This window comes from Sitophilus oryzae, unplaced genomic scaffold, assembly GCF_002938485.1.
Source record: "Sitophilus oryzae breed Bouriz unplaced genomic scaffold, Soryzae_2.0 scaffold_576_pilon_pilon, whole genome shotgun sequence".
Lineage (NCBI taxonomy): Eukaryota > Metazoa > Arthropoda > Insecta > Coleoptera > Curculionidae > Sitophilus > Sitophilus oryzae.
Genome location: NW_022147169.1, coordinates 695,227 through 710,318, shown reverse-complemented (window position 1 = coordinate 710,318; position 15,092 = coordinate 695,227). Strand labels below are relative to the sequence as shown.

Here is a 15,092-nt window from a genome sequence, read left to right as displayed (position 1 = left end):
CCGGATAGAAGAATCTGTACATACAAAAATTGATTACGAAGTACATACAAAATTGTGTACATACAAAAATTGATTCGAATTGATTGGAATTACGAAGACATAAGTTGTGAAAGTGAACAATTTTCAATGTTGCTTACGCTATTTAAGCCCCATACTCACTATGTGTCGATGCGGCGATTTTATTCGTATAACAATCATCCTATATCAATCGAAAATATACAATAAAACAAAGAGTTTAAAAAGAAACGCGTTTTGATTTTTGGGACTTTGGGAAAAAATCAACTATATTTTCGTATTTTTGAATTTTTCTCTAAAACGGCGTGGAAATTTCGAAAAGTATAAACAGGATTAACTATTTTATAATAAGGAAAAACTAAGATAATAAAAAAGGACTTTTCCTCTTGTAAAGACAATCCGGGGATATACTGTATACAGTGTGGTCCGAAGTCTATTCCGGAAACTTCGACAGCATATTATGCAGATAAAAATAAGTAAAAAAGTTCGTATAAATTATGTCCTAAAATGCTTAGTTTTGGAGATAAAGTGTGTAGAAGTTTCATTTTTATTTCGATTTTTCGACATGAGAAATTTGATTTTAAGGTCAATATGACTTCTATTTGTAGGAGGCGCCTCCTACATGTGTTTTAACTGTTTTGAAGAGTAATAACTTTTCGTCCGTACCTGTATAAAACTACTGAGTGAAAAAATATAAATTTCCGTGATTTTTTACGTAAAAAATGTCTCTTGGTAAAAATTGCTACGAGTAACCGTTCTCAAGATATTTCTAATGGAAATAGTCAATACTTGTCATTATTAACAAAAAAAATTAAATTAATCATAAATTTTTATTCGAAAAAATGGTGATAAAATAGTCTCTGTTAAACTTTTGGCACAAAAACACATTTCAAATTTATGATTTCAGTCTAATAACTATTTAGTGAACATGTTTAGCTTATGTCAATGACAGGTATTGATAATTTCGTTACCAAATATCTCGAGAACCGAGATTGTAGCGCCTTTTACCAAGAGACATTTTATACATAAAAAATGTCGTAAATGTATATTTTTTATTCAGTAGTTTTATTCAAGTACGGATGAAAAGTTATTACTCTTTAAACCAGTTAAAAAGTATGTAGGTGGCGCCCTCTACAAGTAGGAGTCATATTGACATCGAAATTAAATTTTTCATCAAAAAACTCCCAGACACCAATTTTCATCCAAATATTAACGTTACTTCAGAAATTCGGGAAAAATCGAAATAAAAATGAAACTTCTACACCCTGTATCTCCGAAACTAAGCATTTTTGGACATACATTTATCCGAACTTTTTTACTTATTTTTATCTTTAGAATATGCTGCCGAAGTTTCAGGAATACAGTTCGGACTACCCTGTATAATAATTCCTTCTAGTTTTCATTTTTTTATGTTAAAAATGTAGAAATACCATAATTTACTCAAAACTTATTTCTCTCCTTTTATCTTGGAGCACGTGTCCTTTACTTAGAAAAAAAAAGAATAAAAAATTAATTATGATTACCTAATAGAAAACTTCCAAAGCTAATTCCGAAAATCACTACCAAGTAGTTATTTTATAAAATACTAAATGTAATAAAAAATGTATCCAACAAACTGTTAATCACATAGAATCCAATTAATAAAACTTTTTTAAATATATTTACCTTATCGGTCGATTCTTCTGCCGCAAAACTATTTCAAAGTACATAAAACCATTTGGCACTAACACAAATTTAAATAAACCAAGTTTTCTTTTTGTTTAACACGTTTTTTTCGAAAAATAAAACACGCATAATATTTTAGCACACTTTTCGGCGAAAATCACTGATAATACGCCACTTGTTGAAGAGAAATATTTATTGGTTGCTAGGCAACCTGACATATCGTGGCATTTTTTTGAAGCTGTGATCCAAAGCCCGCTATGTTAATAAAAATAATAAATTAGAGAAATTAAAATAAAAATAGGGTGAAAATAAATAAATGGGAAAAAATTAAGGAGGCGATTGTTTTTTTTAAATAATAGGAGGTTTTTTTAAGCCTATTATTATGATTAGCCATTAAATACTAATTCATAAAGTGGTGTAAACAAAAAAAAAATGGCGTCAAAGACTATTGTCCATAGAGTTAAAAATAAACTATTGTCATTCCCCAGCCATTTTTGACGTCGATTTTTTTCGGTCGTATGGTACAATACCAGAATCATTAATATACCTGCATTACTGTCATACAGGGTGTACCAAAAAAATCGCAACTCCTTCAGCGTGCCCAATACTTATGGCGGCAAATTACAAAAATATTTCTTACATATGCAAAAAATGCGGTTAGGAGACAATATACCGAAAGAAGTCGAAGTTTTCTAAATATACAGGGACTTTCAAAAATAAATTACGGAAAATTTTCAAAAAATCGTCTCTATAAACACAACAATACAATATTTTTCTTACTGTCCTGTAAATAATCTAAAAGAAAAAAATATGATACCAAAGGGCAGTGTATAGCGTGTCTTTTACAGGGTTTCTCGTTTATGATTAGAGGTACAAAGATGCAGTGTTTACACTACTTTTAATGAAACTAGAGATATTACAAACAGACCTAGCCCTCTTAGTTTCTGAAATTTAGGGCAAATTTGAAATTACTGCATGTTTTGACTCTCCTCGTATCTCGGTTATCACATAACCTATCAAAGAGGTGAAAACTGAGTTCCATTGTGTTTTTCGCGTAGAATCCAGTGGCGTAACTTGGTTTTCGCTAGGAGCAGTGATTCTTGAAATATAACCCAAACCTATGTTTTTTTAAGTGAAATTTCTTTACGCGCGATGGGAGTAAAAATTCAAGGCCGCGACACACCAGCTAGCGTCACGACACGCGAGTAGTAACGAAAAATGGTAATGATTTGGAGCATCGTAACTCAGGCCTTATGTGAGCTAGGGAGCTGAAACTCGGAATGTAGATGGGGCTTGAAGAGTCCCATCTTTTCATGATATTTTGACGACGTTTCGTGCACTATGAAACCCCATCATCATTGAATCAAATCAATAAATGGTCCGATTTAAATGAAATTTGATATGACGACAGATTGGACCGAGGCCAATTTGACCGTGTACGCCACGTGTCACTGTGATAGTTTTGACGTAAGAAACAAAAAAAGGTTATTTAAAATATAAAACCTAAAGGGAAAGTTTGAGTATACAGGGTGCTTCAAAAAAGTGTGGCGGATATAAATGTTTTTTTAAATGCAAGTTTTTTTTATCTTATTTTTAGAATCTGCGTAGAATTCTATTAACATAACGTTATACCGGGTGCGCCTCAAAAGTGGCTCACACCTATAACTTTTTTATTATTTCCGTTAAATAAAACGAGATTTGGTATGTTAGTATATGACATAAATTAGGATTGATTGACGTATTCAATTGTTTTTGGTCACTTCCTGTTTCACCGGAAATGACTAAAACTGTTGATTTTTAAATGGCATCCTCAGTATTTTTTTACTTTATTGGATAGAAAATTTCACTCTGAATAGAATGACATATCATATGTCAACTTTTGATATTTTCGCATATGGTTTATATGAAATTATAACTTGCGGTTCGTAACGAAAATTTGACTCGAAATACCAAGTGTGTGATATCAAATTCTTCGTAAAAAAATTCTTTTTCCAAATATGCTAATGAGCCATCCTCGTGCCATTTGAAAAAATTGAGATGATTAAAAATACGATTTGAGCATTTTCTAACTGGCCAAGACAACAAACTAAAAACATTAGACGATCAAATCTATTTTTCCAAGGCTCCTTGATTAAGAATTAGTGTTTTTAACATAGCCATGGCACTCTAGATTGAAATTTAAAATACGATTTTGGAAACTTTTAACCGGTCAGCATACCGGGCAGGACAAGACCCAAGAAACATTAGACGATCAAAACTATTTTTCCAAGGGTTCTTGGTTAAAAATTTGTGTTTTTAACAAGTTTTTAACACAACCCTAGCACTTTAGATTGAAATACGATTTTTTATTAAGCGGGAATGTCAAAAGTTGACATATGATATGTCATTCTATTCAGAATGTCATTTTCTATCGAATAAAGTAAAAAAATACGGAAGTTAAAAATCAAAAGTTGTAGTCATTTCCGGTGAAACATGAAGTGACCAAAAACAACTGCATACGTCAATCAATCCTAATTTATGTCATATACTCACATACTAAATCTCGTTTTTTTTTATCTAAAAAAATAAAAAATTATAGGGGTGAGCCACTTTTGAGACGCACCCGTTATTTATGAATTTCAACTACTTAAAATTAAAAACTAGCTAATATACTCCGTAATAATTTTAAGATGTGTATCTTAACCTTTCCTATAACTTTTATATTTAACATTTTTTTGTAAATCTCGAAACGAGATAAATGTAGATTTTTTAAACCTCTAAATGAGATAATGGACCTTATCGTTGATTCACCCTGTACAGAATACAGCTGTTAATTATTTGCACGTGAGGGTTAGAGTTGCTCATAATTATAATCTTATAATCTTAAATATCTTAAAAATCTTATTTATAATCTTAAATATCGCTGTATCATTTCTAAGTAGAACAATCCCATAGAAATGAATGATAAAAAGTAAATAGACATCTAAAACTAGTAACGCAACACAGTTTGCGGTAAAAGCGCTATAGTTGAAAACCTTGCACCGCTGAAAAATGTAAATTAAAATCGTTCTATTTTCGAAACGACCATAACGACCGTTGTTTAACGTTTAGGCGTAAACACAGTTGTTCTAAAACGGCTTCTCAAATAAATATAAGTAAGGGAATTAGAACGTACAAGTCAACAAACTTAATGGTACCATTATTATTTTCCGCGCTTAGACAGCGAAAATCAAAAGAAAACAGTTTTAAGGTGTATGATTATCTTTTGTACTTCTTATTGAAATAATGGCTGAGAAGACTTTAATTGATAATGACAGGTTTCGGCGAGTGATTCCAAAAACAGTTTTGGTACTCAAAAATTGGAATAGCGTGACTTAATGAGATGGTTATAGTGAGAATAATGTGTTGCTATTTCAGAGAGACAAGTAATGATAGAGGTGTGTGTATAACCATTAGTTTGTAGTCAATTAAAATGCGACCCTGTTAAATTGTGACTGTCCAGAGAACCTTAAAAAACTTACAAGCTAAATTAAATCGGTCAATTTTATGTTATACCGCCTTTTTAAATTAAAAATCAAATGTTATGAGTACCAACAAAGCCATATTTAATTCAAATTAGTATACAGGGTGGCCCGAGGGTAAAAGTTACTATAAATGCGACATATTTTAAAGCTAAAAAAGTGTCGACAAATTCACCAGAGGCGTGCATCACTGGAATATTTCTTAGAGTTACGGGATGTTAAAACTTTTTAAAATTAGATTTTTTGTAATTATCTTAAATACCATTATTTTTTTATTTGAACATGCTGTACTGGACTAATAGTAACAATAACTAATAGTAATAATATTTAATAATAAATTAGATAAAATGTATAATTTGAAGACTATACGGGAAAAACCAGCTTTGTCCACTTGGTGCGGAGAAAAATGCAATTTAGTGTTAGAATCTTATCCCCATTCGTTAATTTTTAAAGAATTATATTATTTTCGGTTGAATAATTAGAAAAATAGATATTACTACGAATTTCTAATTATCCATATTGTGAATTATTGCAATATTCTAAAATACCGAAATAAAAATGTCAAAATGCAAAACAGAAGAGGGGAAAAACCAGGGATTTCTAATTAAAGGTTGTATAAAATCTAAATCTAAACTAGTATTTTTTTGTTGTAGGAAGAAAATTAATATTTAAGTAGGTTTTTATTAGAATACATAAATTTACTACATGTAACATGCTTCACAATCGCTTGTCGATCATGCGTAAGGGCATCTCTGGTTTTTGCGATTTACTCGTAGACTACTCTGATTTTTCCCTTGTACGGCAAAATAACCAAACTGTAATATGTCTGGGACTAAGCGTGTTATTGCTTTCTTTGATGGTGCCTCGAATAACGCTAAAATTTGCCTATAAATTGTGTCACTATTATAATTTCTATGAAAATGTGACATATCTGTTTGTTCCCGTGTAGTCTTCATTTATTAATTTTATTTTTATTTTAATTTTATTAATTGGTGATTAATAAAATTGCGTTTATCTCATCAAGGAATCCAAATTCGGCAAAATACCAAGAGATAACTTTTAATTGACATTAAACGGCCTACACAATTTTGATATCAAAAGAAAAAAGTCAGAGGCGCACACGTTTTTTTTTGAAAAATATTCCAGTGAGAATCTATATGCACGTCTCTGATGAATTTATCGACACTTTTTTAGTATTAAAATATGTAGCCCTTAAAGTAACTTTTACCCTCAAAATTTCATCCGAATCACTAAAAGTACTTGAAAGAAAATTATAATAAATCGAAAGATTAAGATTTTAGCACCCTGTAGCTTCAAAACAAAGCAGAATCGCACCTATGTTGATATGAAAAACAAATCTTATTTTTACGTGAGGAATCTCCCCACGAGAGATGGTACATGTTTTTTGAAACACCCTGTATATTTAACATCTAAAAAAGAGGAGAAGGTATATAAAAAAATCTGTGAATATTGACTACATGATTCAAAAATAAAACTGAATAATTGTTTCCAGTTTTAGTTTTACATCACATATCGATAATCCTATAGAAATCTATCACAATCTATCTGTTCCAATATAGTATCTATGAATGCAATCAGGGGCGGCTTGTCCTATGAGGCAGTGCCTCACCAATACATTTGAAAAATTACGCTTATTAATCGATACATCTTTAATCACAATTATATATTTTTTTCCCTATTTGCATTAATAATAATTGTATTTTTTAACCGTCATTCTACAATAAATTACGTCGATGGTATTCCTTTAAACGCGCTTCCTATCCCATATGCGACAAACTCGACGATGTATATCCATCTCATTTGTTCTTTAAAAGGTATATGTGCAGAGGTTTGCCTCTCGCCTTTCCTTGTCTAGCGTATTGTGGTATATCGCACTGACGGAGCGACAGCGTTCACTGGAATCTTACCTCTGTAGAATGAAAAGATAAAGCATAGGCAAAACCTTTAGTTGAAGAGAGATAAAATGTATGGAGTAGTAGCGCGTAAAAAGACCGTATTGAGGCGGGCCTCAAATGTAAATTTGAACCTTAAAAGCCGTTCGTTAAAAATATGTATCACTTCCCGATCAGTTCCCGATCAGCCCGAGAGATTTTAGGCGACAGGCTGAAAATGCAGAATTGCATTATTTGGGAATTTGGCTTAGTTTGAATCAGAGTTTTAATTAATTCTGCAGGTTATTACACTGTTTTGTCTACGTTTTTTAATGTGAATTGCATGTTTAATTACTCTTTTTACTGATTATTGTAGATATAAAGTAAATACCTAAAAAGTGGGCAGTGACTTATTGTTGATAGATATGATGATTTAGAGGGACCATGCATCATCAGAGGACTTCCCCAGGTAAAGTTTTTCGAATCATTTCTAGATAAATTGTGTATAGTCAAAAAGTAAAGCGACCTGTTACAGATTTCGTTTTGTTTTATTTTTATAGGATGGGTAGAAACACAAAATTTTACCATACAGAGTAAAATATAAGAGAAAATATCCTGAGGTCGCTTTGATAAAAAATTACTGTTGCAATAGCCCTATGTAATAGGTACCGTATGATCGAGAAAAAACGGCGTCAGCGTTGGCTATGAAATGAAGATCGCTATCATTTTATATGTAAATTTATATGGGAAATGTCATCGATCGTCATTTCCCAGCCAACTGGACGCCGTTTTTTTTTTCGATCATACGGTATAATACTGCGAATTATATTACATAAGGCTATTTCCGCAACGGCTAAAAATTTAGAAATATTTTAAATACAAAAATGTGCGCTTTTTAAGTTTGTAGGTATCTAAAATACTAAAAATAATATACAGTGTGTATTGCATTTAAAAAAATTGAGATATAGCATTATAATATTGCAATATTGGCCGTGCCATAAAAAAATCCCTGTATTAAATAATGTGAATTTTTCTCGGATTTCTTCTTTTGTCGTACATACCTTAAGCGATAATAATCAATAAGTTAAATTCACTCCAGGTTTTTACCACTGTTTTAAAAATGAAATTTTTCAAATATGAATTATCATGGAAATCCCGCATATATAGTGCTTCAAATAAATCCATAGTGTGATGTATGCTGAATTTTATGCTGAACCCAATTCTGTACAGAAAAATGGTAATGCGATTGCAATTTTAAAGAAAATATTTTTTTTAGAATATGCACTTTTTTATATAGAACTTTTTTTTCATATATTTGTCAACTACGAAGATATTGGACTTCCTCGTACTAATGGTCACCCTATATACATACTAATAAAAATTCTCTTCTAATGTGCCTCACCATCTTCCAGTGCTACGAGCCGCCCCTGAATGCAATATTTTTTTTTACGTTCTAGAAAAGAAATGGAGAACAATAACTACGCAATGAACAATAAGGAGCAGAACAATAAAACGAACGAACACACTGCTGAAAACGAAACTGGTTCTAGTCCTGCATTGAATACCAATCACGATCATCATATTTACAACAATTTAAACGGTAACAATGGAAATGCAAACGGATCACTAAACAACAGGTAGAATGCAAATACATTTAAAATTCAATCTTAAATACAAGGTGTCCCATTTTCCTGAGTTTTAGGGGGTTTCTTGTTTATCACTAAAGGTACAAAGATGTTTCCACATTAGAGATAATTTTATTTTTAAAGTTTAGGCGGTAGGTCTTAGCGTTATCTACAGGGCTGTTCACCACATACGACACGGAGTATTGTAGCTAAACGATTAGATTTTTACAAATCTTTTTACAGAGTTTTGGGTTCGTCGAAGGACTATTAGAGCTACAATTTAAAAATATTTTTACAAGATACAGAGTGTCCCAAATAAGTAAAAAATATTACAGTTGTTTTTTTTTTAAATGGTACACCCTGAACGTTATTCCATTTTTAGATTCTACGATTAAAATAAAGGTAAATTTGATTAAGGTTTATTACACTTAAACCTTACCGTTTTTAAAATATTTTCAATTTTATGAAATTGCAGTAAAAATTTTAAGCTTCATCTCTTCAAGGGTATCAAAGTTTTTATTACTAAACATTTACTGAAGATCACATTTTGTGTTGCAATAATAAGAATTATACTACCTTATACAGAGTGTCCAAAAATTTATATTAAATAATTACCAGCTTTAAACGGCAATAACTTGTTTAATTTAAATGGAACACCCTGTATATTTTAGGTGAATCAGATGCAAAATTTAATTGTCTATCAAATTGTATTATACCATTTTTTACCTATCTCTTCAAGTTTTCGTAGAAAATCCATTTTTTAATAATTTAGACTTTTCATTTATCATATTATTGACATTTTAGATTTTTTTAAAGCTGTTGCTTTAAAAATATGTACAAAATGTACAGGTGGTAAAAATAATAATATTGCAAGCCCATTTGTTTACAAAAAGAAAACTATTTAAATCTTTGTAAAAGAGTATACCAATTTAATATACCACCATTACATCCACCCAACAATTAGTTAATTCCATTGGTACTGAAATTTTTTACTTCATTAATTATTTTAAATAAATGTGGATTTCACTCAGGAATCAATATAATAAGTTATGAAAATGAACGTCTCTGTTGTTATAAATAAGCATTCCTCAAAGAATGCAATATAATTTATAAGGTGTTACTTTTTACCACACTGTCTAATACACATACAAAATTCAGGTTTTTAGTATTTGGGGCAATTATTATTAATCAGCGTAAACACTCAATTAATGTAGTTTGAATACTGGGATCATATTAATTGGTCCTCTTCGACTTCAACAAAAAATATTTAAACAGTTTTTTATTTTTTAATGAAATAAGCGAACTATATCGACAATATTAGTATCTGGTACTTTTTGAAAATTTGTTACATCTTTAAAAATAATCTAAAATGTAAATATTCCATGGGCATAGTGATAAATGAGGTCTAAATTATAATAAAATGCATTTTCTACGAAAAGTTAGGTAAAAGATGGTACAATACAATTTGATAGACAATTAAATTGTGCATCTGATTCTCGTAAAATATACAGAGTGTTCCATTTAAATTAAACAGTTATTGCCGTTTAAAGCTAGTAATTATTTAAAATAATTTTTAGACACTCTGTATAAGGTAGTATAATGTTTATTATTGCAACACAAAATTTAGTAAATAGAAATACTTCAGTAAAATATTTGGTTTTAAAAACTTAAAATTATTACTGTATTTTGACAAAAACCTAAATATTTTAAAAACGGTAAGATTAAAATGCGGTAAACCTTAATCAAATTTACCTTTATTTCAACCGTAGAATCTAAAAATACAACTATAATATTTTTTACTTAATTGGGACACTCTGTACCTTGTAAAAATATTTTAAATTGTAGCTCTAATAGTCCTTCACTTTGTAAAAATCTAATCGTTTAGTTACAATACTCCGTGTGGTATGTGGTGAACAACCCTGTATACAGCTCGACCAACAAACACATTAAATAATTGAAATTTTATATAATTATTTGAATACATTTACTGAGAATTTTAATTTTTTATACGAGATCTCAGTAACTTTTTTAAATAAAAACGTATTTACAATATTTTGAACGGATGCAACGCGACGCATCACCTGCATCCAAGCTTCGCGCCTGTTTACAATATAACAAAAATATTTACTACGTAAGAACCATTCCAATTCGCAATTTGCTAAAACCTTTCCTGAAGAATATTTCAGATTTCTGCTCAGTTTACATAGTTTTATAAAATTAATAGAACTTCACTGCAGAATTATCAACTTTAATTTTTACAGTAATTTCTGTAATAACTATCAATCGTTTAAAACAACAAACTGAAAGTATTCTAATCGTTTTAGGTTAATAAAATTTAATTGTCTATCAAATTGTATTATGCCATTTTTACCTGTCTCTTCAATTTTTCGTAGAAAATCCATTTTCTAATAATTTAGACATTTTTTCACATATACGACATTTTAGATTTTTTTAAAGCTGTTGCTTTAAAAAAATGTACAAAATGTACAAGTGGTAAAAATAATAATATTGCAACCCCATTTGTTTATAAAAAAAAAAATATTTAAATATTTCTAAAAGGGTATACCAATTAAATATACAACCATTACTTCCGCCCAAAAATTAGTTAAATACATTGGTACTGAATTGTTTTACTTCATAAATTATTGTAAATAAATGTGGATTTCACTCAGGAATCAATATAATATATAATAATAAGTTATGAAAATGAGCGTCTCTGTTGTTATAAATAAGCATTCGTCAAAGAATGAAATATAATTTATAAGGTGTTACTTTTTACCACACTGTCTAATACACATACAAAATTCAGGTTTTTAGTATTTGGGGCAATTATTATTAATCAGCGTAAACAGTCAATTAATGTAGTTTGAATACTGGGATCATATTAATTGGTCCTCTTCAACTTCAACAAAAAATATTTAAACAGTTTTTTATTTTTTAATGAAATAAGCGAACTATATCGACAATATTAGTGTCTGGTACTTTTTGAAAATTTGTTACATCTTTAAAAATAATCTAAAATGTAAATATTCCATGGGTATAGTGATAAATGAGGTCTAAATTATAATAAAATGCATTTTCTACGAAAACTTGAAAAGTTAGGTAAAAGATGGTACAACACAATTTGATAGACAATTAAATTGTGCATCTGATTCTCGTAAAATATACAGAGTGTTCCATTTAAATTAAACAGTTATGGCCGTTTAAAGCTAGTAATTATTTAAAATAATTTTTTAGACACTCTGTATAAGGTAGTATAATGTTTATTATTGCAACACAAAATTTAGTAAATAGAAATACTTCAGTAAAATATTTGGTTTTAAAAACTTAAAATTATTACTGTATTTTGACAAAAACCTAAATATTTTAAAAACGGTAAGATTAAAATGCGGTAAACCTTAATCAAATTTACCTTTATTTCAACCGTAGAATCTAAAAATACAACTATAATATTTTTTACTTAATTGGGACACTCTGTACCTTGTAAAAATATTTTAAATTGTAGCTCTAATAGTCCTTCACTTTGTAAAAATCTAATCGTTTAGTTACAATACTCCGTGTGGTATGTGGTGAACAACCCTGTATACAGCTCGACCAACAAACACATTAAATAATTGAACTTTTATATAATTATTTGAATACATTTACTGAGAATTTTAATTTATTATAGGAGATCTCAGTAACTTTTTTAAATAAAAACGTATTTACAATATTTTGAACGGATGCAACGCGACGCATCACCTGCATCCAAGCTTCGCGCCTGTTTACAATATAACAAAAATATTTACTACGTAAGAACCATTCCAATTCGCAATTTGCTAAAACCTTTCCTGAAGAATATTTCAGATTTCTGCTCAGTTTACATAGTTTTATGAAATTAATAGAACTTCACTGCAGAATTATCAACTTTAAATATTTTTACAGTAATTTCTGTAATAACTATCAATCGTTTAAAACAACAAACTGAAAGTATTCTAATCGTTTTAGGTTAATAGAAACGCCGAATCCCACTCAAGTTATTTGTCTGAATACCACGGTCCCACAGAATATCGCAGCTCGAAATTTAGGCGATAAACACACGCCAACAAGAAACAGCTTGAGGCACAGCAGAATGATCGTCATGAATAGGCACGGAAAAGGTAATAGATAATGATCATTTTGTAAGCTGGTAATACATTCCTTCTATAATATATGAAATTGGCTACATGGTTTACAACAGTACTTAGGGCATCTATAGGTCCTATTGACAATGAAAACCTAAAAATTTCGTTTAAAAAAAACTCTGTAGTGGAAAGTTTTTCAGGAAAATATGTTCTTTTATTTACATGTATATCATGGCATTTTTGGGTTGAATCCTCATCGCTTTACATAATCCTAGGTTATTATTAGTTCCAGAGAAATATACCTCTATCCACGTGCCGAGTTTGATTCCAATCAACCCATAATTAAGAAAAATGCTGATGATTTCGTCCATTTAGAGGCACCGGTTCGAAACGTCGAGGGCGTCATCCTGTAGCCCGTCCCCAATTATGCCGAAATCGACCCACATTTTTTCTTTATTATCTAATCCTTAGCACCAACCTGACAAAGATGTAAACAAAACGCCGCACACACGGCGAAATGCTATGTTTAGCTTGACAAAAATCGAATTACAAATATTTTTTTTCGTATGTTTGTCCACACATTGTCGTTCTTATAAAATCTGTGGACCTAATTTTAAATGTTATAATTTTTTCCGATCAACTATAACGGTACAAGCGCTACCGAAAGTTGATAGAGTCCGCACTTTCTGGGAAGAGCGTTAGCCTAGCATAAACATGGAGCGCAAAAGAGTGTCATTTACACCCAGCTCTAAGCCATTTGAAAATTAATTATCCTTATGGACAATATACTAGCTACAGACATGTGGTACAATTAAATAATATCAATATAATAAATTAGAATTGTTTAGAATGTAGATAAGATATATTTTAAACACACTATTTTGGGTTTATGTTTTTTATAATTTTGTTTTCATAATGGGTTATAGTTATGAGTTCTACGGAGTTTTGAGCTAGCTCTTTATTTGCTGGGAGTCGCACTAATTTCTATATCAGTCCTGTAATATCACGAAATAATTTGTTTAGTTTGAAGAAGACAGATATTTTAAATTATGAATTTCTTAGTTTATTACAAGCTTTTTTCATATATTATTGACGGTAGAAAAAAATTCAAATGGCTGTGCTGGTTGTAAATGACACTCTTTTGCGCTCCACGAAAGCTGCAAACTGCATCAATTTTCGATAGCGCTTGGACTACTCTAGTTGAATGGAAAAATTTATAATATTTAAAATTAGCCCTACAAATGTAATAAGAAAAACAATGTGTGGATAAACATACGAAAAAAAAATTATTCTGGATTTTTGTCAACTTTTGACGTTTCTTACGTCAAAACTGACTGTCACAGTGACACGTGTCGTACACGGTTAAGTTGGCCTAGGTCCAATCTATCGACATACCAGTTATTTCATTTAAATCGGATGATTTTTTCTAAGGCTAAAAACATAGTGGCGTGACGAGGAGAGCGGCGAGCAAGCAGCGCGATATCGCGTCGATCGAGCCTCGAGGTGCTAAATCATAGTAGAGCGGCGAGCAGATCGCTTTACTATGTTCATGCGTACTTGTCTTCACAGGTTTGTTTTGGACGCGACGTCGCGCTGCTTGCTCGCCGCTCTCCTCGTCGCTCCACTATGTTTTGCGCCTAAGCCGTATAGGCTGTCCTTACCGCTTTTCCTATCACCTGTGGTCTCGCGTGTTGTGTAACGGCCTTGAATTTTTACTCCCAGCGCGCGTAAAGAAGTTTCACTTCAAAAATATAATATATTAAAAATACAAGAACTGTCCTTATACTGGTTGTCTTTATACTATGGTTTTATACATACCATATCGGCAAAATACAGTCTTCGATCGGTATTTACATATGGTATTTACATGTCTGAATAAATGTGTGAATAGCTATGGCGATCTTGTAAATCGGAGATAAGTGTTAATTACATAACTACTTAATCCGACGCTATATTTCATGCACTTGGGAAAATACTTGCTCCTCTTTCTTTGTTTAGTACATCGTATTTTTCTTTTAGAAGCAGAGTTACAAAATGAACATTTTTTGTACTTACGGTGTTTCAAAATTGTCAACGGATTTGCATATATTTCAGATATTATGGATCATTCATGAGTAAATTTTAATCAAAGCTAATTACTACTTTTTTATTAAAACTTCTTTACTCTTACTCTTAAATTAATAAATAACAAACCAAACACAAATTCATCAGAATAAAGAAACAGATTGTAACTTAAGCATTATGTGATTTCTAATCGATTAGTAAAATAATCACATATTTTTTTAAATTACA

The 15,092-nt window shown here is 30.5% G+C and overlaps 2 protein-coding genes across 4 annotated transcripts in view; one reads left to right on the top strand and one right to left on the bottom strand.

Annotated features, from left to right (window-relative positions):
* The window catches only part of LOC115887473 (arf-GAP with Rho-GAP domain, ANK repeat and PH domain-containing protein 1), a 275,480-nt gene that overhangs the window by 172,730 nt on the left and 87,658 nt on the right, over window positions 1–15,092 (bottom strand). The gene's annotated exons all lie outside the window — the stretch shown is intronic.
* LOC115887478 (sarcospan) overlaps window positions 1–15,092 on the top strand; it is a 53,472-nt gene that overhangs the window by 27,246 nt on the left and 11,134 nt on the right. Inside the window, exons 2-3 of the mRNA XM_030906925.1 lie at window positions 8,530–8,709; window positions 12,685–12,836. Of these exons, the coding sequence (XP_030762785.1) occupies window positions 8,537–8,709; window positions 12,685–12,836 (325 nt within the window). The 5' untranslated portion in view covers window positions 8,530–8,536. The remainder of the gene's footprint in view (window positions 1–8,529; window positions 8,710–12,684; window positions 12,837–15,092) is intronic.